The sequence below is a fragment of the Camarhynchus parvulus genome, chromosome 4, assembly GCF_901933205.1.
Source record: "Camarhynchus parvulus chromosome 4, STF_HiC, whole genome shotgun sequence".
Taxonomy (NCBI): domain Eukaryota; kingdom Metazoa; phylum Chordata; class Aves; order Passeriformes; family Thraupidae; genus Camarhynchus; species Camarhynchus parvulus.
In genome coordinates this window covers 40,805,303-40,831,249 of record NC_044574.1, presented here as the reverse complement: position 1 = coordinate 40,831,249, position 25,947 = coordinate 40,805,303, and the positions used below count along the sequence as shown (strand labels likewise).

Here is a 25,947-nt window from a genome sequence, read left to right as displayed (position 1 = left end):
TGTTCTTTAGCCAGCTATGTATGTTTTCAGTATAACAAGTTGTAAGCTGAGAAATGTTTGTAGTAAGATACACTTATGGATAGGGGAACTGTCATCTCTGATCAGTGTAAATTCAATTTAAGAATGCGTTAAAATGCAAAGGAAATTGTAAACTACTTATGTGGGTTAAAATACCTGCTTTGAATACATAGTGAGAAAAAACATGGTTTTTTAATACTAATGACTTTATTTGGAAATAATGCTTTTGAATATTCAAGTGAGAAATCAGACATTTGTCAATTATTTAAAGGAATAGTATAGTTAGGGAGAAATTGCTTGGGGAAAATACCTGGCTGTCCACTATAAAGTGGATTCCTGTAAATAATATTTTTATATGTCTTTAGCTAGTTGCTTGAGTTGGGGCTTTTTGTTTGTTTAGTTTTGTTCTTTTTTTTGGGGGGGGGTGGGGATTGGTGTTGTTATTTTTTTTTTAATTAAAGTAGGTTTATATTCACATCATGCATTCAATATCCCTGTGTGAATACAAGTACTGTGATAGAAAAGGACTCCAGAAGTGAAATTATCTCCAGGACAGGTACTGAGAAGAGCATCTGTGAAGCTTAATACTTGGGGATTGTCAAGTCAGAGCTTGTGTTGGTAGTAGGGAAGAAAAGTGTTGGAAAAGCTGCTGCAAAATAAGGTTCTCTGGGGAATTTAGGTGAGGCAGCAATATCCTGACCAGGCAGCCCTTCTGTCTTTCTAGATTACTGTTATAACCTCTGCATCCCATATTGACAGCTACAATTGCAAAGATACCTTTAAACTGCCTTATCTTCCTTTGGTGAAATTCCCTTATGCTCATCACTGATTTAGAGAAAATAGTTGCAAACCTGTGATTCTTTCAGATGTACCATTGCCTTAATAGTTGCAAACAAACTATATTTATATATTGAAATTAATAAGGCTTAATAAGACAATTTGGATTTAAATGGAATGGTGTGATACAACCACATGTGAAGTGTATATAATGTAAAATTCTCTACTGCATTTTAAAAACAAAAATGGGGTTTAGCTTATGCTCTCTGTATGCACAGGCTTATCTCACCCTATGGTAAGGGAAGAAGTAAATTTGTCGAATCCCTGATGTATTGAAACCTGCTAATAAAGGCTCTCTACATTGTACTTTAGCTAGCCAGTACTTTTGGTGACTATTTTGTGAGAAATCTGGGTAGTCAAACTCACTTTCTATGGAAAGTCTGGCATCAGAATTTTGTAAAGAATATTGTTTAGTCAAAGTTACTGAAGTAGAGCTGATATGAAGAAGATAATCAGCCCTTCCCTGAAGCTTTATTTGCTTGGTGCTGTTTCTCTGTGGTACCTAACATCCCACAAGCCAGTTCACATGCCTGCTCATGGTTCCTTATATGAAGTTCTGCTGGGATTTCAGAGAGTGGCTTGGGTTGGAAAGGACCTAAAAGATCAGATAATTCTAAATACCCTGCCATGGGTATAGATACCTTTCACTGGACCAGGTTGCTCAAGAGCACCATCCAGCCTGGTCTTGAACAATTTGAGGGATGGGGCATCCACATCTTCTCTGGGAAACCTGCTCCAGTGCCTCACATTCTTATAATAAAGAATTTTATACAAGGTTTTACATTTTGGACTTTTTTATCAGCTCAGTAAACAGACTGTATAATGTGTTGGGTATTTGCTGCTTCTTATTGCATGCTAATGTTTCAAATAACGTCTTCAATTAAATTGAGTTTGTTTGATGGCCTCCTCTACTGAGTGGCAAGTTACTGCAGCTAGGCATTTTGGAGAAGACTGTCACTGAAGTACTTTTTTGTTGGTCTTTTATTTTTGCTCCTGTGGGAAACTGGTAAATTAATTCAGATACATTGTACTGGCTTTGATGTCAGTCTTATGAATTGAAACAGCAGGATTAGCAGTACCCTAAGATGCCAGTTGTTTCTCAGAGCTGCACATCAAACAAAAAACCTATGTTTGAGTGTGGTTCTGCAAGAGAGGGTATGCACTGTTGTGATGGATGTTCTAGCACAGTCAGAGATGGACAATTCTGAAGTGCCCAGATGTAGTGGACAGCAACAAGAGAGTTCCCTCATTTTCACTGATTATGTGAATTCCTCACTGGTGATGAATTTTCACCAGAGATTGGAAGTCAGGAGATTTAGCTGGTGTGGCCATCTAGGAACTGCAACGCTTGAAAGGTCATTTAACTTTCTTGTGCCTTGATTTACTTGTCTTCTTTCATACAGCACTTCACAAAGTTTAGAGAGTTTGTTTACAGCCTGAAGTGCCTTGTGATCTTTGGTCAAAGATAATACATACATGTGATGCTCTGTCTGCTCTGATAAATTTCGTGCTGTCATAGGAGTCTGAATAGTCCAGGAATAGCATAGTTATTTGCTGTGAGAACCAGTGTGTTATTTGGGGGCAGAAATTGAGAATTTTCTTTATAGTAACTGAATTCATGCCTTGACTACTTCTGGTGCTAAAAGGCTAAATCTAAATAAGTTATTCAAGAATAGAAAAGCACATCCAAAACACAGCTTTTTATTTTCACTCTGTTTGCCAAAGCTTGAAACTTTGGCGTGTCAGCAGTGATTAGCAACAGACAGAAGCTTAAAGTTGATACTTACAGACAGCAATAGAGGAGGAAGAAAGGTGGAATTGAAAAGTGTATATACATTTTTTGTTGAAATTAGTGCTTTCTCCAAGGTGTCCTGGTCCAAGGCTACAAAAACGGGTTGGCAAAAATACAGCAATATGTGTTTTCTAAATGGGAAGAGACTATTTCTGTGTGCTTCCAACTAGAGTATCAAATAAGTTGACTTATTAGTCACAATTTTTTGCATTTTCGTTTTTCAATCATTGAGTTGATTTACTTTCTGCTTTCTGTGCTTCTCCTTTCTGTTTGTAAGGAAAAACTGTGGTATGAATCAGACTATTGGCTGAGAAAATAAGTTTTGACACTTGTACAACAGTTTATGAGTCGGTGTACTGGCTTCATTTTCTGGTGTCTTTAAAGAGTAGTTGAAATTGTTTAAAATTCAAGATGGTATTGTAGAGTAAAGAACCCTGTGTTTTGTTGCTGGACTGTAGGATGAAGCATGTGTTTGCCTCAAGGAAAATAAGCATTTTATTCAGAGACTTCTTTATTGAATATTTCTTTTCAAGAGGCCTAGTATTCTGGAAAACTTTTTCTATTGTAAAAGTCCCATGTACCATTAAATGCGATTATTATTTTGATGAATAAGCGCAGCTGGCATTTCTTTTCAATATCTGACTGCCTTCTTTTTGAGCCTATAAATGTGCTGTTGTCAAGAGATTAGCCTTTGGGGTAGCAGTTAAATTGTTCATTTCTACTGATCGCCAGGCGGGACAGGAGCATAGATATGAACTGGCTGGATAGACTGCTCTGAATGTGTGAACTGCAGTTTGTGAGTTAGGAAATAAAGCTTAAAACAGTTATCTTTCACAAACTCTGTAGCTTCAGTGTGTTGCCACATGCCAGCATTGGTTAAAATTCAGATGTAGCAGTTTTGTTGAGTTCTGTTTGTTTTTCAAGGTGTTGCCCTGGGGGCTTCAGACAGGAAGGGTTCCCAAGTCTGTTGCACAGTGCTAAGTGGAAAAAAGGGAAAGGCCAAATAGTTATATTGGCTTTCAGCTATTTTAGGGTGGATTGGTTACAACAAACTTAGAGAGGTCCTGAAGTTGCAGGCATTTTAGTGTCTGTCCTGCAATGGGAAAGGTCTGACATTGACCTGGCATTTGTAGCCAGAGGAAGAATCACACACCCCCGACATAAAACTTTAGCAGGTTGCCTTTCTTCCACTCTGATGGTGTATGATTAAGAATCTAAGTGTAGAGGTCCTGGATTTCTCTGAATCATGTACTGGTTCTCTTTTCTCCACCTTTACATCTGCACTTTGAGGATTCTTTGCAGTGAACCTTGCAGGTGCACAGATACATCTAATGCAGGCAGAACACTCCAAAAACCAAAACAAAAAACCTTTCAATTTTTCTTACAGGGAACAAAATAGTAAACTTAATTATTCCACTACTATGAGAATGTCTCATGAAAGGGCAGAACAACCTTTTGTCCTCATCTATTTAATTTGGGAATACACTCATCTTCCTTATTTTATTAATTCATTTTAAGTAGAAAAGAGCTAACTGAAGTTGATCAGCCCTTTAATTCTTTCTTTGGTATGCCAGTTAGCTTTTGTTAAAGAAATGCAGATAGCTTAGGTAACTTAATACTGTAATGCCAGAAGATACTAGATCAAACTCTCTAGTGCAGCTCAGAATCAACTATGCCTCCTCAGTAGACAGCTCTTGATTGACACTTGTTTTGGTGTTAATAGACTTATTTAGCAAATACTCTTAGGGAACTATGTAAATACAAAATAGACAGCTCTCAGTGTCCTTGGGTCTCACTTAATTGTCAAAGGACGTGACTGAAACTTGTATTGTGCACAGGTATGTATGCTTTTTCTCTGCTTTACGATATCTGGCTAAGATGTAAATATGCTTTTGAATTCTCTTATAGCTCTGATTCCTTTTCTAACTGAAATATTTTTGGTTTTCAGTTTTGGCAAGCGTTCTGCTGGCAGCTTCAGACGTGGATGTGAATGCATTGTTTTAGAGCCTTCTGAAATGATTGTGGTAAGAATATTTTCAGTCAGTTGCTTTCAAATTTTACAGACCAGCTTTGGTAACACTTCAGCTTCCAATAAGACTTACGATTTTCTGGTTTCTACATGATCTTTTAATAAGTATGAGATGTCATACCTATAATTTATATTGTTCTTACATTTACTTTTTCAGATTTCTTGTAAAACTCAAGTTTTCTTGTGCTGGCAGAATAGTTTGTGGTTTTTTTGTTTTTTTTGAAACAGCTTCATTATTATTATTGGTAAACCTAGATGCTTGAAAGTATTAATTTCAGGTTAGTTTAAGTAATTAATGTTTGAATTAAATTTAATCTCAACTGTCTCAGGTTTTTAAGAATAAATTTGAATGTTTTTAAATTCTGTCAACCTTTCTGGGTGAAGGTGAGGGTATTTTGTTCCCAACATCTGCTGTAGTCCAGTGGCAGAACATTGTTTCTGAGGGTTCACAGGCTTAAAAGTTTTATTTGACACCCCAGGGCATGTCATCTGAACAAATGCAGAATTGGTGAGCTATTTTTTTTTTTCTCTCTGTCACAGAATCAGACCAGTTCATGATACAGGCATGACAATTATCTGAGCCATATAGGTAGCTTAAATATAGACTGTGACGCTAACCATTTTTTCCTAAAAAGTGAGAGTTTCTGTAAAACTTGTGGAAGCTCAGGAAAATGTAGTATTACTTTGGGATTGTGCTTGTTTATTACCAGTTTGTAACTCGCAGCTGACCATTTGGGAAACAGTTTGTTGTCCCAGTTCTGTTTTCTAGAAATATACAATTTCACTGGTTGTAGCTGTGTGAATGTCTGCCTGTTTCACATGCATTCCCTTTTAAGTTATAAGGGAGAGTGGTATAAAGATAGATATTGGGAAAGGAGATGACTAAACAACAAGAAATTTTTTTGACTGATGGATAATGTTAGGTCAGAGGCAAGTGTTTGCCAAAAAATGTAATCTCTACAGTTCTGGAAAGATGAAATTGAATGCTTCACTCAGGCTCTCAAAGGAATAATTGTACTTTGAATAGAAAGAATCCTATCCCCAGAGTTGTTTGGGTGCACAAGAAGTGTAGCAGGGTGTGAGTGTGAAGGTGTCAGGCGTGAAACAGATCCTCCCTGCAGAGGGGGTAGGCACTGCAGGCAGTGAACCAGGGGCTGTGCTCATCCATTTGAGTTAGTGCACTGAAGGCTGTACTCTGTCACTTGGGCCGACTGATGTGTGACACTTCTGACATGGATAAGCTGCAAATTCGTAGGAGTATTTTGTCTAACATTTCCTTGTTGAAAAATGTGCAGGAACCTTGCAAGGTGCCTCATCTCTCATCCTGAGGGATGGAATTGAATAACAGGAATTAACTGAATCCCCCTATGTAGTCAATGCTGGAAGCTGTGACTTTTTTCTTCATTTCCTTGTTAGTCTCAAATAACTCGAGTAAGGTTTCTATTAGTAGGGTAAACACAGAAGAGATGTTGATTTTCAGCCAAATTACTGCAAAAAGATCATTCTCTTCTGGGAAAATCAGAATTATTAGTTCAAATATTTTCATGTCGGCATACTGTTGTGCAGTAAAGTAGTCTTCAAACTCTGTAGACAGTGAAACTGAGCAGACTAATTTTATACTAGGATATACCTAATAGGTATTTTTTATTCTTCCTGTTGTTGTTTTGAAGTGTGTTTTTTTAATGCACAAATCCATTCTATTAGAAATCCTTTTACGCATTCAAAATATTTGAAATGATAACACCAGTCCTGCCTGAAAGTGAAGTTTTTGCCATGGATCAGTTAGGGAAGAAGCTGAATAGATGTCAATAGTGAAACAGGCAAGTGTTCTCTTGTACCAGTTTTCTTTCTGTAATGTATTGATTGGTGAAATGTTTGTATTTGTGCAGGTGTAAAAAAGGGGCAAGGAGAGAAGAATTTTTCTTCTGTCATTTTTGAAAAGTGATCATATTCTGTGATCCTTTTCATACTGATGTTGTTCTATTTCTTTTTTAGTAGCAATTTCACACTTAGTGCTGAAAACGCAACAAACTCAAAGCTGGCTGCTGCTTTTTGAAAATAAGATTTCTTCTGTTTCAAACAATAGGAAACATTTTTCTCTCTTGTGGGGAAAGACACACTCTCTTGCATCTGTTGTAGGTTGATTACATGGAAGAAAATGAGGAATATTTCCAGCGTCAAGCATCTCACAGGCAATCTCGAAGGAGGTTTAGGAAAATCAACCAGAAAGGGGAGCGACAAACAATTATTGATACTGTTGACCCTTATCCTGTGGGGAAGCCACCTCTACCCAGAGGCTACCATACGGTAAGCTGTCTGTATTTATGGTTCACAAAAAGACATAAACAGGAAAATTACTGACAATAACAGGGTCAAAATGGCTAAACTTGCTGATATCTTTCAAGTGTGCTTCTGTGGGGAGGTTTCCCTTCAAAATAACTGTGAATGTGGCTCCATCAGTGCGTGAACATGTGTGCAGCTTGCATCTCAGTTCAGAGTTGAAAGTACGTTTCTTATGACTGTGAATGTCGTGCATTATTTTTTAATGTTCCAATCATTATGGGAAATTGTTAAGGAAATTCTGCTCTCATTTCCTTTTCTATTAAGTTACAGTAGAATTAGTTCAGTGTACTGTGTTAAAAGGTCAGTTAGTGGAGCACTCATTCACATATGTGATAACAGGTGTTGCCTGAAAAGGACTGTGCTGCATGGCAGTACACCAAATTGGATTAAATCTGTCATTTCTTTTTGGAATCAAGAACTGAAATGTAAAATTGAAATGAACTTCTGATGGTATTTGCCCTTTATACTTGGATTTTAGTAAGCTATGTAATTGGCCCATCATGGAGGAAATAATTTAGTCATTTTACTTGATTGCTTTTGAGGGTGAGGGAGGGAATCTACGTATGTTTCCAGACTTTCTTTTGAGATGAAAATAAACTAATAATTAAATTAATAATTAAAACTTTTTTCCATGAAATATTTTATATGGCTTTTAAACTGAGAAAAGCTCTATTCGATTAATATGTTTGTTTTGTATTGATTACAACTGTGAGCAAAATACGGGAAAAGCTGTTTGTCTTTGGCTCTCGTTTATTTGTTTAAGCTCTAAATCTGGTAGAACCATAAAGGCATGGGCATAAATGACTTTGTGCATATTTAATCTCATTGAGTTCCATGGGCTAAATTTTGTACAATGTAAGCCATATACATATAAATTTACAGGATGAGAGCTTTAGTGATTTTAAAATGCCATCTTTGGTACAATGCAGTTGTTAGCTTTTTCAATTTTTCTTTCCTTACCCTTTATTCCTTGACTTGTTTGCCAGTTCACTGTATATTCAATGTGTGTCTATAAGTGTGTAGACGTTTGATTACATCTGTTAATTATACAGGCTTTTCCTCATGACTCAAATAATTTCATTTTATGCCAACAATTTGGTTTTGTTTATACAACAGCTTTTAATGGTTTAATTTTCAGTGCAGTTTTAATTGCCTCAAGATTTAAGGTGAATTGAGCCAGCTGACTTGGTTTGAAAATAAAACATTTTACTGGCCTGTATTTGGAAAAAAAAAAGGAAAAAGCGGTATTGTACTTTGTAGGAATTACATAAATAATTGCTTTTGTTCATATTATTTAGATATATATGTTGTGCTTAGCAAACAGTGGTAGTGTGATTTGTACCTAACTCTAGAAGGGCAATATTTAGATTACACAGTGCCATTTGCATTCGTAGGTTCTTTGCCTGTTGTATAAATTTCACTTCAGGTGTGCCTGATGAGTTTTTGTAAGCTTAACTGGTACTAAAAGCAGAAGTCCATCCTGTGCTATTCTGTTGTGCAAGTTCATAATGGTTTTTGTGTATGTGCTGGGAAATCCATTGCAAGCGAGATTTCACATTAAGATGGAAGAGATTGCCAAATAAACTGTAAAATTTACAATAATTACAGTAAAATGCTGCTTTTCCAAGTGTAATATAATGCTTATAACTGGCTTTATTATTTTTATCAAGGCAAATAGAGTCAAATAAGCTCAAATGAATTTTACAATGTATTAACTACATTTTAGTGACTCTTCATGCTGGTCCATTTCCTCCTATTTTTACAGTATTTGGTGATCTTGCAGACATTATTCCCTCATTCACTTCCACTAGCAATGTTACTTCTATTGCTTTAACCATACAGGCTGCGTTGTCTTTTAGCCCTTCCTATTTTATGTCCTTTGACCTCATATTATTGGTCTTAATTTCTTGAAAAATTGACAGAAAAAGCAGGATTTTTTTTTGGAAATACATAGGAATTTAAGACACATTATAGCACATACCTTGTGGACTTGTTGCCCTGGACTTGTTGCCCATCCATTCCTTGGTCAGTATCTGTCAGGGTGTCATCTTTGTTTCTACTTTTTAAATTTTTGATAAAAAAAGATGAAAGCATTAAATTAAATTGAAAAAGGATTAATATAATATAATTTTTTTCAAGTTTGCTCTTCCATGTGCATGTATACTAGTTTAGGTGTTATGTATATAAGACTCAAAGTAATAAAGCTGCTTTCATAGTATCCTCAAAATCTTCACAATGTGTAGTTTTCCTATAGTCTGTTTTACCCTAAATCCATAGAGCTAGCATGTAGAATTATTGTATTGGTTGTTGATAAATAATTATGCCTTATTTGCAGTAGGCTCTGTATGCTTTTCTTCAGAAGGTTCAAACAGCATTTTCTGAAGAAAGTTTTCTATATCATAAAAGCAGACATGAAATGCAGATGCATGGTATGCTTTTCAAGAATTAAAAATTAAATGCAGCGCTCTCAGTTGCAGCATGGCGCTCTGCAGTAGAGCCAACTTATATGGGATGGTGGACCCTCATTAACATGATTTTAACATTATCTTCATAGTGGTGGAATGTACTATGGCATGTCTGATAATGTTCATCTTTTCCTTTCCTCCTATATGGCATTCATTTCATTTTGGCTCACAGGAATGCACTAAACCTCAGGTATTGTAACTTACTGTGTATGGTCCACTAACAATTTACTTGTGGGTTTGTGGTGTGGTGCCATAATACTGACGCGACATTGTGACTAAAATTGCCTTCTAGCCTTTGCTTTGATAGCTCAGCAATCTTACTGTGATATAAAAATACCTGTGTAATGGTGAAATTTACTGACAGCAGCATATCTCTTGCCCAGCTTGATTGACCTTCCTTGCTTTGGCATCCTGTGATGTTTAGGAAATTAGAACTATAAACAAAGGGTGTATATAAAATATTTAGTGTTTGGCAGGTGCTTTACTCAAGTATCTCCTTCATGGCTCAGAGGACTTAATCTTTGATTTTGACTTAAAAAATTGGCCCTCTGTCACTGTTTAGTATCTGTATGTCAGTAAAACAGGGAAGTGGAGTGTGACAGGATGAGCAGTAAAGAAACTAAAAAAGGCTTTGCCATGGTGTTTCTTGCTTGTCTTCCATTCTGATGGTTTCTACTGACTTAGTATAAAGAGGCTGGATTTTCTGGGCAAAGTATGTCTGAATGGCCATTATCTGAAGCACAGCTTTACCAAACTAGGGAGAAGAAGGTGCACAAATAAGTCAAGTATCTTGGAATGGTAACAAACCAAACAAAATATGGAAGTTTTTTCCTGATATCAGACCTCAAATGCACTCAAAGTGATCTGAAGATCTGAGTGGCATCTTTTAAACTTAAGTGGCATTTGCAGTTGCACTTGCCAATGCCAAAACCAAAACTGAGCATCCATCGCATAAAATGTTTTATAAGAATGTGTATTATCAAATTGTTAAATGTCCCTACTTTTATGCTTGAGAAATCTCTTGTGATAGAACTGAAAATAAATTGAAACTACTTTTTTTTTTTAGGTTAAAAATTCTCCCTTTCTTCAAACATTGCTTTGGTAAATTTTCCAGTAATTTTTTTATCACGAAATGTGTTTATTTTGAAAGTTCCTCCTGTGTCACATTGTTAAATTCGTTTACCTAAAACACTTAAAAAGTTCAAATTTCAATATATTTCCAGTATCATAGGCAAGTGATTTCTGGGCTGAAATGTTCTCTTCCTTCAAAATGTGTAGTACACTTCTTTTTGGAGGCACCCAGTTCCTTACCTTCAGATCAGTGCTCCCCAGTTTTCAGTAGCATGATCCTGAGTAACCTGTGGTTACTAAAACACTGTTTTTAAGAGTGATAATGTCAAATTATGGTAGGAATTTGAAAGACTTTGTAGTATTTTATAATTTACCCTAACGTTTGAAAGATCATTTGATGTGAAATCCAATGTTGAGTATCGGTACTCAGGCATATTACTTTTAGAACAAGTGTTGGTAGTTTCCAGGGTAAGGAAAATAGAAACTTCATTGCAAATGGAAATAAAATGAATGTGTTTTACCACACTGATAAAACTACATCCTTTTTTTTTTTACCACCTTTACAGTTTGGTAAAATTGATAAGTTCTTTTTTGGGAAAAAAAACCCCAAAGCTGATAAATTTGGGCTGCCCTCAACTGAATCTAGAAAATGTTTGCTTGTGCTTCTCATGTGTCAGAAACATCTTTAACTAGGTTAGTGTTAATGCCCCCTTACTTAATAGCAGAAATAGGATTTTAACTCCTGAATGTAGATTTTCATTCTGTGTGTACCTATACTTAAGGCTACATCATATATTTTCAGTGCAAAGCCTTTGTTTAGAATGATTAGACTGAAAAAACTGTGAACCCATTCTCCTGAGAACCTACATGGCTTTACTTCTGCTTTAGACTGTTGTTTTTTTGTTTTTTGTTTTTGTTTTTTTTAAATATTTTAAAAGTGAATAGTTGTGGAATTATTTTAATAAAGGATAGACTTTCTTGTAATATCTTACAGCCAGTAAACTTTGTGGCTGCTTCAATGCATCTGTGAAGAATTAGTCATGCTCAGTCTGAGTGTTGCTGAGCTGGCTATTCTGTATATGATGTATGGAATATTTGGCATAAATTGACACAAACTCATAAAGGAAAAGTCACTATGTGTCCGAAATAAGGTGCTGTTCTTTAGTGGCATAGAGATTACAAGCAGTGATTTGTAACTCCCTGGTTTGTGATAGTGCGTGTCTCTCTAGACTTGGTTTGTAAACTGAGATGTGGGCTTTTACTAGTCTGTACTGTAGTCTTTGCTAAAGGCAAAGTATCAAATCTTACTGGGATGTATTTAAAGAGATGCAGGTAGGCCTGTAAGAATAATGCTGAAGCACCTGCGGATAGCCCTGAACAGAAAGATGTTGTGTGGTGTTTTACTCTGTGTGCATCTCTCCAGATTTGAATTAGTTAACAGGCTTATAAAATTTGCTGCTAGTGCATTGTCAGCCAGCTGCTGAAATCACTGCAAAAGGGCTCTCTGCCTTTAGTAGCCTTCCTTATCCCATTCAGCTTGAGATTCACGTGAGGTGGCAATCCCTTTATCCGGTGTTGGAAAGAAAAGAGCAGTGAGCACAGAGCCATCGATAAACCCGGCTTCCACCCCAGTTACAGGCATGTAACAATTTCATCCTCACACACTGCTGTGGAGCACTGTCAGATGTGTTTAGGGCAGACAAGTATTCCTTTTGGATTTTATTTGAAGGAGTTGACTGAAAATGTGAATGAGAGGAGGGCTGGAAATTATACCATGTCTAATGTTGCTGAGTCAAATCTGATCTGCAGCCATGACTCCCTGAAAAAATAAGCATGAGAGTTTTTTCAAGCTTTTTTTTTGTGTGCTTGTGTGCTATTTTTAGAAAAGGATAAGAGCCTACTCATTTAGTAGCAAATTGTAGAAAACTTTCTTCCTGCTCCTATCTTCTTTTAAAACTAATAGTGTAAAGCATTGGCAAAGTAGCCTTTTTTTTTCTGAAAAGGTTTGGATTCCCATTGTCTGCCAAGAATCTAAAATACCTGGATTGAATAATTTATGTTCAGATTGTTTTATGAAACTAATATGCCTTTACCTTTCTTTTGTCTGCAAAATGATATTATAAAACTGTTGTATTTCATATTGCTACATTTAGGAAAGATTTAAAAAAACCCCTTTTTTTCTTCTGCCTAAATTAGATGCAAAACCCTGGTTGTTTTCCTTTATTCAGTGTGTGGCTACTGAAGCGATATGGAAGTTTATAAGATGACAAGCAGTGTTTTCTGATTGTTAACAGATGACAATTCCAAGAAGTTGGTTCAATTTTTAGCACTTTGTTGCAGAAGTCCAGTATAATTTGGGATGAGGTTTAATCTTAAAAACCAGCAAAACACCATTGCTTCTCTGCATGTTTGCTCATGTTGTAAAATACACATTGCTGCATGTCTTTCCATGGACCACACATATGATCATGAAGTACCTCACATGTGCTTGCTTTTCAACAGTGTGGACTTTGCAGTAGCTTGATAAACTGTATTCATGTTAGTGCATTGTATTTTATGTAGTAAATTGATTCCAGTGTCACAGCATGCTTAGTTGTCTTGTAGAATTTCACTTGCTTTAAATTAGTTTGAGTCAGTAGAAGTGGTTGCCAGATACCCAGTCTACAAGAAATCTGTTTAAAGGAACACTGTCAATCTTTCAGGCCTGTAAATAGCTGCAGCTTTTAATGCTTCTGATGATTTTTAGAAATGTATAGAACTTCCATTCTAATACAAGATCACTTACTAAAACAAAATACAAACAGCAGATTTAGTCATGAGTATTCACATTAACAATAGAAAAGGGAGAAAGAACCACGTCTAAGAAAATTATTTGATGGGACAGTGGGCAAGAAAGTGTGATAGACACAAGGAAAACTTGACTTTGTGAAAAGGTGCAAAGGATGTGGAGAGGTTGGAGGGAAAAATAATTTTTTAAGCATCTTTGACTTTAGAAGTGTTGCAAGTATATTTACAAAGGAAAACAGTTCCCAGAAAAACAAGTGGGGACTAATAGACTTGGTTGTCAGAAGCATTTGGAGCTCAGGATGTTCAAAGGTTTTGGCTTTAGAGGCTTGTATGAGTTATGGTACCTGGATCTATTTAAATGGATTAGATTTTGGAACTTGCTGGTAACTGATTTTCTCCAGACAGAGGAAAAATGTGAAGAGGAAGGAAACTGAGAAGGTTCTGCTCTGTGGCTTAAGCAAAATGAAAGCAAGAAGATTGCCTTTATTTTTAAATAAACGTTGAAATGAACTCACTCTGTTCCTGGTTATGACACAAATTAATTTAAGTAATGTCAGCAGAAAAGCATAATTGGGTACACACCTAAATTTGCAGAGTATTGCTGATGAGAAGTTTTAAACGTGTTAGCATAGATAATGCATGCTTGTTTGTCCATACAAACTTGTCTCTATTAATAACAAAACAGTATAAAATAATTCATTTAACATTTCTAGTGTTCATGTTGAAAATAAAATACACTGTATTGATTGTTCCATTAATAAAAGGGCTAGTTCTGAATACTGCCAAGTGCAAGTGTCCTTTTACCAGGAAGGATATTCATTAAGTTGCTTTTCTTCATCTACAAAATCCAGTGTGTAATTTCAAGGGCAACTGCTTTTGTTATTCCATGATGGTGATGGTCTGCTCATGATTGCAATTGAGCTTGGTGTGCGCATCATAATGGGAAGTAATGCAAAATACTAAATAGATAGACATAGTCTGTATATTTGAACACATCCAGTAACATTAATTCCTGAACAGTGTGACTGTGTTGTACATGTTAGGTGCATTTTGAAGCAAGACACTACAAAAATGGTGGGATAATTTTACCTGAAATGTGAAATGCTTGAGATGATTTAGCCAGCTCATGGTAATCATGTTTTTTATGGAAGTTGGATGTTTCTTCACGGGAGCATCCACTGGTAAACGGTATAATGACAATATGTAACTCCCATCCCTGTGTTCTGGCAAAACACCACCTTTTTAGCCTCACAGCCTCCTTTCTTCACCCCTGTTGTAAGGGATTGTTACTGTTTAAAGTTATGTATTAAGTTTTGTATTATTATTAATATATGAGCAATGCTATTATTTTATTTTGTGTAGCACCCAAAGCAAAGCAAAATTGTTAGTTCATCATCCTTTTAGTAATTACTACTGGCAAGCTAATGCAAAATTAATGACATGCAGTGTGTTATTTACTCAACTTGCAGCTTCTGTCAGAGGTTGTCTATTTTTATAAATTACATCATCCTTACTGCAGAGCTCTCATATCCATTGGGATTTGCTATTCTTCCATTCCCTTTGGAAGGGCTCACATTGATGTCATAACTGGATTTGTAGTTGTGATTAGGAGTGGAAACTCAGAGAAACATTGAAGCCATGCAGTATTTTCTGCAACTGAAGTGTCAGTAATATTTCTGAGGGGTTTTTTTTTTGACATATTAATGCACTGGGTCCTGTCTACAGCTTGTAGAGTTGACAATGACCACACATATGTAAAACTTTGGTTAATAACAGCCTAGATTTTCTAGAGTAGCATGATTTTATTGCTGATACTGACTTGTGATGTGTTCTTTTATACTGTATGAAAGATTGTTTTTCTGACACGTAGGGTGTAAAACTAAATGTGAAGTATGTCATCAAAGCATAAAGTTGTTCATGCAGCAGAAAAATGGATTTTTCATAACTCTTTTCTAAATTGATTGTTGCACAATGTAATTAAATACAAATATTTTATTTCTAGCAATTGGACTCGATGATCCTTGTGAGGCCCTTCCAACACAGCAAATTCTGTGATTAGAGCTGAGGAAAATTAAAAAAGCAAATATATACATGTGTAAAAGGATATCCTCATTAGGATGGGGTTGTTCAGTTAGAAACACTGTCTATAAAGTACATATGGGGAAATGGGATCTGTCATATTATATTTGTAGAATGCTAATACAGATCCTTTCAATCCTGGCATTTCTGTACAGACCAGTATCACGAGTGATAGTAGTAGTGCAGTTATTTGCCCACTAAAGGATGGAAAGAAGCTCTCAGTTCATTTTTTTCCCAAGCATCTGAGCCACTGTTATGTGACCTGAGCTTGACATAGTGACTTAAAATTATTAGTATTATTAGGTATTTCTGAGTACTTTTAATAAAGCCTTGTATTTGACTTGACTAGTTTCAAATTATCATTTTGCTGAGTGAATTTCAAAGCTCTAAAAAATTAACAGATTTAGTAGTTAAAATATTCTAAGCAACTATAGAATTGAAACATGGGGAAAAAGTAATGATCCAGGTTCCAAGAAGGCAAATGGCATTTTTGCCTGGATCAGCAGTGATTGTCACCTTGTATTCAGAACTGGTGAGGCCACTCCTGGAATCCTCTGTTAGGTTTTGGGTCTCTCACTACAAAGAAGACATTGAGGTGCTGGAGCATTTCTAATGTGTGATTGGTAAACCATTTTCAACTTTATTGGGTAGATGTGTGTATTACAGTGCCCAGGCTAGATCCTGCTGAGTACAAATGCCATTATCCATGCTTGCATCCTTCATTCAGTAGCAGTTCATTTCAGAACTAACAAGTCCTAAGTAAAGCAAGGTAGTTACCTTGAATTTACACAAGGTTTGTGTGTGAATTCTTTCCCTGTCCTTCACCACCCTATTGTGTAGACATACTTTTAATGCACTTTTAAAATTCCTTGTATTTGCACTTTTCTGATGTAAAAATTTTTAATTTTTTTTTCCTTTAGAAAACCTTTTTTAAAATGTAAGGTCTAGTTAAAGTGTTAGTATAGTGTTGTATGTGTGATGGGTATTAGGATCTGGGCTTTAGGTTTGAGTGGTTAGTGTTAATTATATTTGAATTTTCAGACAGTAAAGTTTTAACATGCAGCTGGAACAGCTGGCAGGTGTTATGTGTATTGTTGATGAGCCTGGCAGAAAACCTACACATGTTATGTTCTCACACTTTTTCATTATTTTATATGCATGTGTGTATGCATGTCCTACTATGTAAAATATTTTACTTTTCCTTCCTTTTATTTCTAAATCATGTATTACTCTTGAACACTAATAGGTGAATGAAAGGCCTGCAGCTAACTGGTTTTCAAGTTTTAGAATGATCTGTGGTGCACAAAAGACCACTTTAAAAGTAAGAATTCTGACACCAGTCTTGGAATACAAAACATTGTAAAACCAAATGACAAAGGAAACTCAGTCTGGTAGGTGCACTTCTACCTATTTTTATTTGGCACTTCTGTATCTAGGTAGCTGATCTTGTAATTGCAAGGGGAAAAACGTAGTGTTACATTTGCAAAATGAGACATCCATCAAGTGATGGTAGTTGGCTTCCTGATTTATTTGTTTAGGGAAGAGGAAAGGGAAAGGGCATTTCTTAGACTTTTATATTAAGTTTTCTTTATTTGAAGGATATGATGTCATGGTTTGACTTCTTTCCTATATAAAACCAATTTAGCTCATTTTGCTTGATAATTATTTTTAACGTAAAGGATATGTGAAATTGCATGGGGTTTGTTACTGATGAGAGATCTGTATAAATTATTTCTGTACAGTTGCTAGAGGCAGGGCACAAAGCTCTCAAGATATGTTAGTGCATTACACAAGAGAGGATATGCAAGGGCACAAGGAGACAGTTCTCCCAAAAGAAAATGATCTTACACCAGTAAACTCTTCAGTGGTGATTTTAATTGGGAACCCCTGAAGTAGGCTCTTCAGAGAGTCTCCTGGCATGAGACTACGGCTGGAGACAAAAACGAGTTATTTCCTTCCAACAGACAGCTGAAGTGAGTGAAAATGCTCTCTAACAGCAGCCAGCTCTTTCAAAGTTAAACTTCCTCAAAACACCAGAGACAAGTAGTAAGCTACTCTGGGAGATGTTCAAGTCCACATTAAAAAGATGAACAGGCAGTCTGGTGGTTTTCTGCTGGTCCCATCTACATCTGTACCTTGAACAGAATTTCAGATTCTCCCTTAAAACTTCTAAGTAAGAAACTGTTAGAATCGCACACACGCAGAATCACAGAATTACTAGGTTGGAAGAGACCTTCAAGATCATCAAGTCCAGCCCATGCATTAACACCTCAACTAAACCATGGCACCGAGTGCCACATCCATTTTTTTTTTAAACACATCCAGGTGTGGCAACTCCACCACCTCCCCAGACAGACAATTCCAATACTTTTTCACTCTTTCTGTAAAAAACTTTTTCCTAATATCCAACCTATATTTCCCTTAGCCTAGCTTGGGACTGTGTCCTCTTGTTCTGTCAGTTGCTGCCTGGAGAAAGAGACCAACCCCCACCTACAGAGACGACACCCACCTGTCTGGGAGCTGTAGAGAGTGATAAGGTCACCCCTGAGTCTCCTTTTCTCCAGGCTAAACAAGCCCAGCTCCCACAGTTGTTCCTCACAGGGTTTGTGTTCCAAGCCCCTCGCCGGCCTTGTTGCCCTCAGAAAAGCATATTGTGTTAGCTTAGAACAAAACTACTGCCCCTTCACTACTGCTGAAGTCACCCAATGAATAAATAAACAACAAAAAATGACAGAATACCAGCTAGCATTTACAGGAGACTGCAAATTGTGGGGTTTGTTTGTTTTTAATCCATTAATATTTCATATCGAGACATTAAATAATTGTTCCCCTGCCTTGGTTGGTCTCAGATACATTCAGTTCTGTGCCACAACAATCATCCTTGCAATGCAAATATGTCAGTGTATTTCAGGTAACAGGTTTCAGTGGAACTACTAATGACCGTAACAATATAGAATGTGGACAGTTGATTGGCCTCAGAAAAATATCTGAGTTTAATTTTTACATTTTAACAGTGAAGCAGTAGGATACACGTGAACGAGTTATGCAGTCATCCACCTTTAAAGTTTTCCTACATTGTTCTACAACAAAGAATGTGAAATTTTAGGGTTGCCTCACATTAAGTGAAGGATTTGTGTCCCTGGATTCTTGCTGTGAAATTGATATGGACACAATGATATGTGGGAGTTTTTGTGGATATTTTGTTAGTTTGTTTTTCCTCCAAGACAGTGGGCTGATTTGTATCTCAGTAGTGAACCTTGTCCCCGGCAGGTATGGATGTCAAAGTGCTGTTTAGATCTGGTAAAGACAACTTGCTATTTCTGTACGCTTGACATCATGATTCTTGACCTTAAAAGTGTATCTGCTGTTTTGTTTTCATGCTTTTTTTCCCCAGTTTAGGAACAGAAAGCACATTCTCACCTTCTCTGATGTAATTAATATGCCATTGTTAAATCTAGTCATTACACCAACGTGAGAAAATTTTGTAAATGTTGGGAAAAACTTCCATCTATCCTGACATAATGCATTTTTTCCACTTCTGAAGTACTGAAACAGTTAAAGAAATGAAACTAATCTGTGATCATTCTGCCAACTGAAGTCATTAATATTGCAAATTTTATGCCTTATTTTTAACTTTTAAAAATGATAATGTATAGTTTTAAAGCCATGCATTCAACTTTATGCTTGTGTAAGAATGAGTGCTTTGTTTTGTGTAAAAATCACAGGTAAATCAGTTAAACATCACATAAAGTGACTTGACAAACATGCATATAATATATATGTATGTAATATATGATTTTGACAGATATTCTGGAAATAGGACATCTTGTCACATTTTGGATAAGTGACCATCTGTAGGTTTTCTTCGTATCTGTTCTAATATAGTTATCAAACATAAGATTCAATGGCAAGTAGTTTAGATGAATACTATAAGTTGATTCCATTTTAAGATGGACAGCATACAAATAAAAACTTTGCTGTGCTGTGCACAGAAGGTGACAAATGAGTCTGCTGTCAGAGGGAAGATTGGCACATCCACTCAGCTGAGGCACCAGCCTGACTGCTCTGGGCTTTTCATTATTTTAAAGATCTGGATTATAGATTCATCTGCAGCAGCAGTTCAACAGAAGGGCATTTGTTCAAATGGTCTGTAACATTAGTAAATGTGTTATCAAAACAGCACACACCAGTGCTTTGTATGTCTTGCTTTGGTGTCACCAGTTGTGCAGTGGACATTGTTACAGTGATGCAGTGCCACAGCCTTAGAAATTAAAAAAAAAATAACATGGCAAATGCTGTTACTTTATCTGCGTGTTTTGACCAAAGTGGTATTTTAGTACCTTGGAGAACATATTGCTAATATACTTTTTATTCAACAGTTTTATTTAAAGTTCTCAAAGTTCTTGAGAAAATACTAATGGGGTAGGTATGCCTAGACCATCCCATGTCTGCTTTATGCTGATAAATAGGAGCTCGTTTGCCTGAAGTCAGGTCATACGGCCAGAGATTTAAATTGTTGGCAGTAAATCTGTCTGAATACTTTAGAATAAGATTTATGTATTGTATGGGACATATAAGTGTATCGTAGCATTTTGAGTGAATTATTGTTCTGGGTTTTAGTGGTTTCAGTTGGTGTTTTTAAATCTAATGGGAGCAACAGATTGTTGTGTAGTAATCTCTCTGGTAAGGTTAGTGGGAGGCAGAGAACACCAGCATTATAAAATTCAGAAGCATGCTCCTGGGAGCTTTAGCAGTTTTGTGTCCAACAGCCCCGAGCTTAAATTTAAGTTTTAAACTTCTTTCCAAGTGAGGAGGATGGGCGAAAAAGAAGATAGGTCTGCCTTATTTTCCCTAAAATTACGTACTCCATTTTTGCACTCTTCAATTTAGCTGTCTGTTATTCCACCTACGCAGCTGTGTGATATCTGTGTAATTGTCCCTTCACTGTGAATGTTTTTTTCTAGCTACTGGAGTCATGCAGTGGCAGTAAATTCGGTGACCTTAGAGTGTTCTGTTGGTTTTTGACTAGGTATTTGAACATGAAGGAAATGATACTGTGCATTGTGTTTAAAGGGAAGGGGAAAATGTGCTGATAATTTCTGATTTTGAGGTACTTCAGGAAAAGAATGGTCTCTATGTGTGTAATCTGTATAAAAATTTAAGTGGTTCTGTAAATAGATGTGAGTTCAGGTAAATGATGGAAATTGAGGAATTGAGGTAATCTGTTGTTGCAGCATTTGTCATTAACCTAAAAAGATTTAATACTCCAGGCATTGTTGGCACTGCTTAGGAAAATGATGTCCATGTGAGATGATGTTCTAGAATGTAAAATAGTTGAGAGACATTACAGTCAGATGATACATGCTGCTGAGATCTTTACCAATTTCTACCTAGAATTCTGTTTTGCTTGTGAATCCCTAATCCTATGGGGTAGTCCTAGGATGTCCATACATTTGTAGTTGCTTTTGCAATGGCTTTTTGACATTCTTTTCTGTGACTCATAAAGGGGCACTAGATTTTTTAAAACAAATACTGTACTTTGAAAGCAGCCAGGGGTAGCTCTTCATGTGCAATTGTTGCATGTCAGGTTTATTAACATTTCACTTTAATAGCCTAAAAACTTTTGCAAAACTGTCTTGCCTTCCCTCCCCCAAAACTTTTAAGTCTAAGCAAGGAGTTCTTGCATGGGTTTTGAAGTACCCATGAACAGAAAGCTGCAGGTTGGTTTGCTGTGATGTATCTATACTTGTTTATGATAGAAACTTCCCACAATATATTGTTCTTGTGTTTTACATTGATTTAAATTCCAATCATTTTTCACTGTAAGCTATAACAATTCACTGGTCTTCTACGTTAATTTTTTTTTGAGAATAAATTATATGAGAGTATTTTCTGAACTGAAAATGGACAGTATGAACAATCACACCATACCTGGAAATGGTGACAGTTAGGGAGGGAGGAGTAGGGAAATGGAATCAACCATTTATTCTTAAAACTGTTTTGACTCACAAATTGTCTGTGAGTGGTGTTGTCTTCACCTAAAATCATAAATGTCACTTTTCACGTTTTGAGGCTTATTTTTCTGTTTTGGAAACCACAAAGTTTTTGTCAGTCTGATGGATGTAAACATGAATTAAACTTCCTTAGGTTAATAATTTTTGCCTTCATGGACAAACTACTGGCTTTATTTACTAACAGATGAGTAGAGGTGTATAGTGGTGACTGGCATTAGTAGTAAGAAAGTTTTTCATGGCAATGTTATATGAAAGTTTTGTGTTTCACTACTATTTTGATGGGTTTAATCACGTTTCCATGTTACTTGGGAAGGCTTATGGCACAGACACCAATGCTGGATTTTAGCTGGAAATATCAAGTGATGCAGAGAGGATGCATGTTGATAGTTGTGTGTGTGATGGAATTCAGAAAGTGGTGTACTGCCTTCCTGCTCTGGGGAGATGTTTCTCTTTTGGCAGAGCTTCATTTTTTTCTTAACATGAGCATAAAATACTCAAATTCTGCTCATGGTGTTAACCACAAGGCCACCCAATCAGACTGAAGAGGATTTCAATTACTTTGTCAACAAGTAGTATTTTTAAATTTTGTACTAGAGAGGGTTTGCCTTAGCTTCCTAGAATTCATAACTTCTGCTACTTCTAATCAGCACTTCATCAGAAAATTGATTGTGCTCAGCATTAAACTGTTTTACAAGGCTTAAGCATAATTTAATGTTCTAAAATCATCTGTTAGTTGCGTTGGCACATGACAAAGACTTTCAAAATTCTAAACTAATTGTTGTAATTGAATAATTTAAAGAATAACTTATCTTTTAGAATATATTGAAGACCAAGGGCATAAGTGTCATTAAACTCACATAAATGTAAATACATTCAATTTAAAAGATGTTGTATATGAAACTGTGTCCATTGAAGTATTGTGCAAAAAATAGACTGGATTATTTCAGGATCTTCTCCACCATTACTAGAATTCATTTCCACTAATTTTTATAGCCTCATTTGCTAGCAATCATTGCCAGGAGTGAATGAAATCAATGTGTAACAAACTAAGCTCATTATCAGTGTACATGTTAATTTGGGGAAAGGCAGCTGCAGATTGTATGACATAGCATTCTGTAGTATCCAATTTTTTTCCTGTGTATTTTGTCTCTGTAACAACTGTTCAGTCTTTTTTTCTATTGTCCTTGTTGGGGAAAAATACTTTGAAGTTATTGTAAAGCCAGATGGTCTCTGATTTTAAAGAATGTGCTGTAAAGATGTTACAGAGAACTGGATAAAGTTGAAGCCTAATGGAAGTGGGTCATGTGCCTGGCTTGGTCAATCCTGTGTCAAGTGGTACAAAGCTGTGGCACTTCAGAGGTGCATTGTATGGGCTGACAATTTATTGCTTGAGCACATCCCTGTTGCATTTCAGCTCCTCTGCAGCATGATTTTACCAATACAGTGTGAGAAGGGGTGTAGTGTAAATGGGAGTGACTTGGGACATTTCTGAGTTTAAGATGCAATTACATTCTGAGGGGAGAATTCTAAATGCCATATTTATGTCAATCTCATACCTGTGTGTTTTTAGTAGAAGTTGTGTATTCAGTGTGCAAGGAGAAGCAGGAGCTCCATTCAGAAAGACTTGAAATGGTATGTTAAAGGTGCCTGGACATGTACCTCCCACACCCTGTGGGTGGATGTCTCTGGCCTGTGGAAGGGCGAAGCTGCTGAAAATCTGAACGAGCTCATCAAGTGCACTGTTTGTAAATACGTGATAAAAATGTTTACAGCTCTGCAGCAGCTCTTTTGGGTGGAGGGGTGGGGGGAGGGAGGTGATGTCTCTGCTTTAGCATTATCTTCTTGAAAAGTCGTGTTCAGTTCACGATTTGGCGAGGTAAACGTGCGTCCTCATTCCTACCCTGACTTCAGGGATATTCTCAGGAGCCAGCAGCGAACGGATTCCTCCCCTCTGGGGATGCCTTGATCTTCCGAGGCTGATAGCAGACACAGGCAGGAGCTTGCTGTTTTATCTGCATTGTCCATCTCTACCTTAATGAGTGAAACAGTTAAGTATCAGAGGGGGCGAGCCTGTAGGAATGTGTCTTCCATTTGACTGGAATATTTCGGTGGATAAAGGGAGAGGGAGGGAGAGGAGAGAGTGAGAGAGGAATCCACTTACATCACTCGAACTGCATTGAGTGTGTGCCTGTGTGCAGGTTAAGAGACAGACTTCAGTGTCTTTGCTTTCTGCAGGAAGCAGCAATGCCGTTTGTATCCTAAGAGGAATTTTTTATTTAGAAAAGGAAGCATTCTTTCTACCCAGGAAATGGCTTTCCTTGTGCGTTGCTATGCCAACTGCCTGCAGCCATGGTCTTCCAAAGTAAGCACAATAACGTAATTATATTGGCGTATTGCATTCAGACTCATGATTCTCTGGGTTTTTGTGTGTGTAACTGTTGTATTTTTGTTGCTGACTCTTTGGGCGGTAGAAGTGCCTGTCTCAATTGTGAGGAACAGGCATCATAAAATTAAATGCCCATCAATGTCATGCTGCTGAGATTAATTGTGCAAACTTGGTTAGCTGAGTGGAACAGAGATCACTGGTCACTACTCTGTCAGCATCATTAGCAGCCAGGGGAGGAGGTCCCTCTTCGTGTGCGCTGCTGCCCTGATTTTGGGGGAGTGCAGGGTAGTGGTGGTGGGAGGGGGGAGGCTGCATTTGTGAGTGTGTGATTGCAAATGAAACAGGAGTATTAACAATGCTTGGCTGAGTGCTGGAGGCTGGTTCCTGCACCCTGACCAATATAATACTCTATTAAGCCTTTTTGAGGGAGTCTCTGTGCAGTCAGCCATTTTAGCTTTTTTTTTTCCGTCCTTCCCCCCCTTTCCCATTCCTCAGGCTCAGGGAATGGTTTTGTTCCCTTGAATGGATGCTGGATATGTAGGGTTTCATCAGGCTCTGTGCGTCCTGACACGCTTCGACTTTCAGTGTGGCAAAAATGGAGACGAACGGCGTCGTTCGGATTGCTGCTCTGCACTACAAGTGCGAGGGGGGTTTTGAGCTTACCACTAGTGACACTTTTAGCTCCAGCCTGGTTTCACCCCCTCCGCCTCTTTTTAATTTAATGCTGTAGAGGGTGACTTGCCATCCATAAGAAATTGGTACATGATGTGTAAATTCAGTTCAGCTTATGTTTCTTCATTATGAAACCACTTGCAATCCCAGCTAACCATGGAGTTATGGGCCAGCAGGAGAAACACTCAGTAAGTATTGCAAATTCTGTTTGTTCTATCAATAACCTGTCACGGGCAAACTGCATGGAGATTGAAGCTGCTTGTCGTCCTGCTCACTGTCTTTCCTGCTTGTGGATTTCATAGCGGGTTTGGAGGGAAAGCTGCACCTGAGGTGGCATTAATGTCGGTGGCTGTATTTGAAATTGTTTTTAGCTTAAAAAAGGCAACTCTCTAGGTTCTTTTTGAATGTTAAAAATCAGCTGAAAAAATGCTGACATGCTTTGGTTGGGCAGGAAGCTTTGAGCATTCAGTTAAAATCATTATGCATTTGTTAAAACTTTAAAGCAATATGTAAGCTGTATAACAAGTGATATAATTGTAGGTGATGATAAGAATAGATTTATTCTGTCTAGTGTGTGACACTAGTGTAGTTTTGCCTTGTAGCATGGCGTTGAACATCTGTGATACACTTATGCTGAAATGCAGAAACTGTTAGTAAAACATGGAATGAACAAAAGGCATAAGTACTGATGCTTTCTAATTGATCCCATGAGTCAGCTACACCTTTGTCATGCTTTAATCCCATAGGCTGCCTGTGTTTATTGTTTGGGAAAAATGCATTCATAAGCAGAAGAGCAAACATTAGTTAACAAGGCCTCAGGTGTCAGGAATTAGAAATTTAGGTTTTGCATGACAAAAGGGTTCTGTAAGTTGTATAAAAATGTATAGAACCTTATTGCTCAGTTAAAATGTTTAAACCTTCATGCTAGATTTTATATGGTTCAATATAGTTTTCAATCTTAAAATTTGTTTGTTGGGAAGATATTTATGAATGTGTGTTCTGTGACTACTGTGTCTTAGAATGTACATGGGAATGTGAACAGTATGTTCAGCAGATACAGTTAAAGAATCGTAAATAGTGGGAGGAGGTAATAGCAGGAACTTTCTGAAGGAAGAACATTTTTTTGGCAAGAATGCAGTGTTGATTGTGTAGAAATACAGAAAGTAATCTAGAAATGTTTTAGAATGTGTCCAGTGAATTTTTCTTACATGTGTAGCAACATATCACAGTTTTTTATTGTAGATTGTTTTGTTCCTTTCCCTTGTTAATTACATTCTAAGTATAAGGGAGTTCATGTAACCAAACCGTTTGGTGTTCATGAAATATTTAGGACTTAATCTAAAAAAACCCCAAACATAACCCACCTTTTTTCCTCCTGAAACTCAAGCACTGAAGAAGCTGAAATAGAATAGGATACTTTGAATTTGCAAATAGGAATAAAATAAAAAAGCTGC

At 36.9% G+C, this 25,947-nt stretch overlaps 1 protein-coding gene across 8 annotated transcripts in view; it reads left to right on the top strand.

Annotated features, from left to right (window-relative positions):
• The window catches only part of RAPGEF2 (Rap guanine nucleotide exchange factor 2), a 187,858-nt gene that overhangs the window by 90,094 nt on the left and 71,817 nt on the right, over nucleotides 1-25,947 (top strand). For 4 of the 8 annotated variants that reach the window (XM_030947066.1, XM_030947067.1, XM_030947064.1 and 1 more), the window contains 3 exons: nucleotides 4,596-4,671; nucleotides 6,816-6,983; nucleotides 9,657-9,674. In XM_030947066.1, the coding sequence (XP_030802926.1) occupies nucleotides 4,596-4,671; nucleotides 6,816-6,983; nucleotides 9,657-9,674 (262 nt within the window). Of the gene's footprint in view, nucleotides 1-4,595; nucleotides 4,672-6,815; nucleotides 6,984-9,656; nucleotides 9,675-23,591; nucleotides 23,798-24,300; nucleotides 24,682-25,947 lie in introns of those variants that run through there. The other 4 variants (XM_030947068.1, XM_030947065.1, XM_030947071.1 and 1 more) reach the window with 3 other exon arrangements.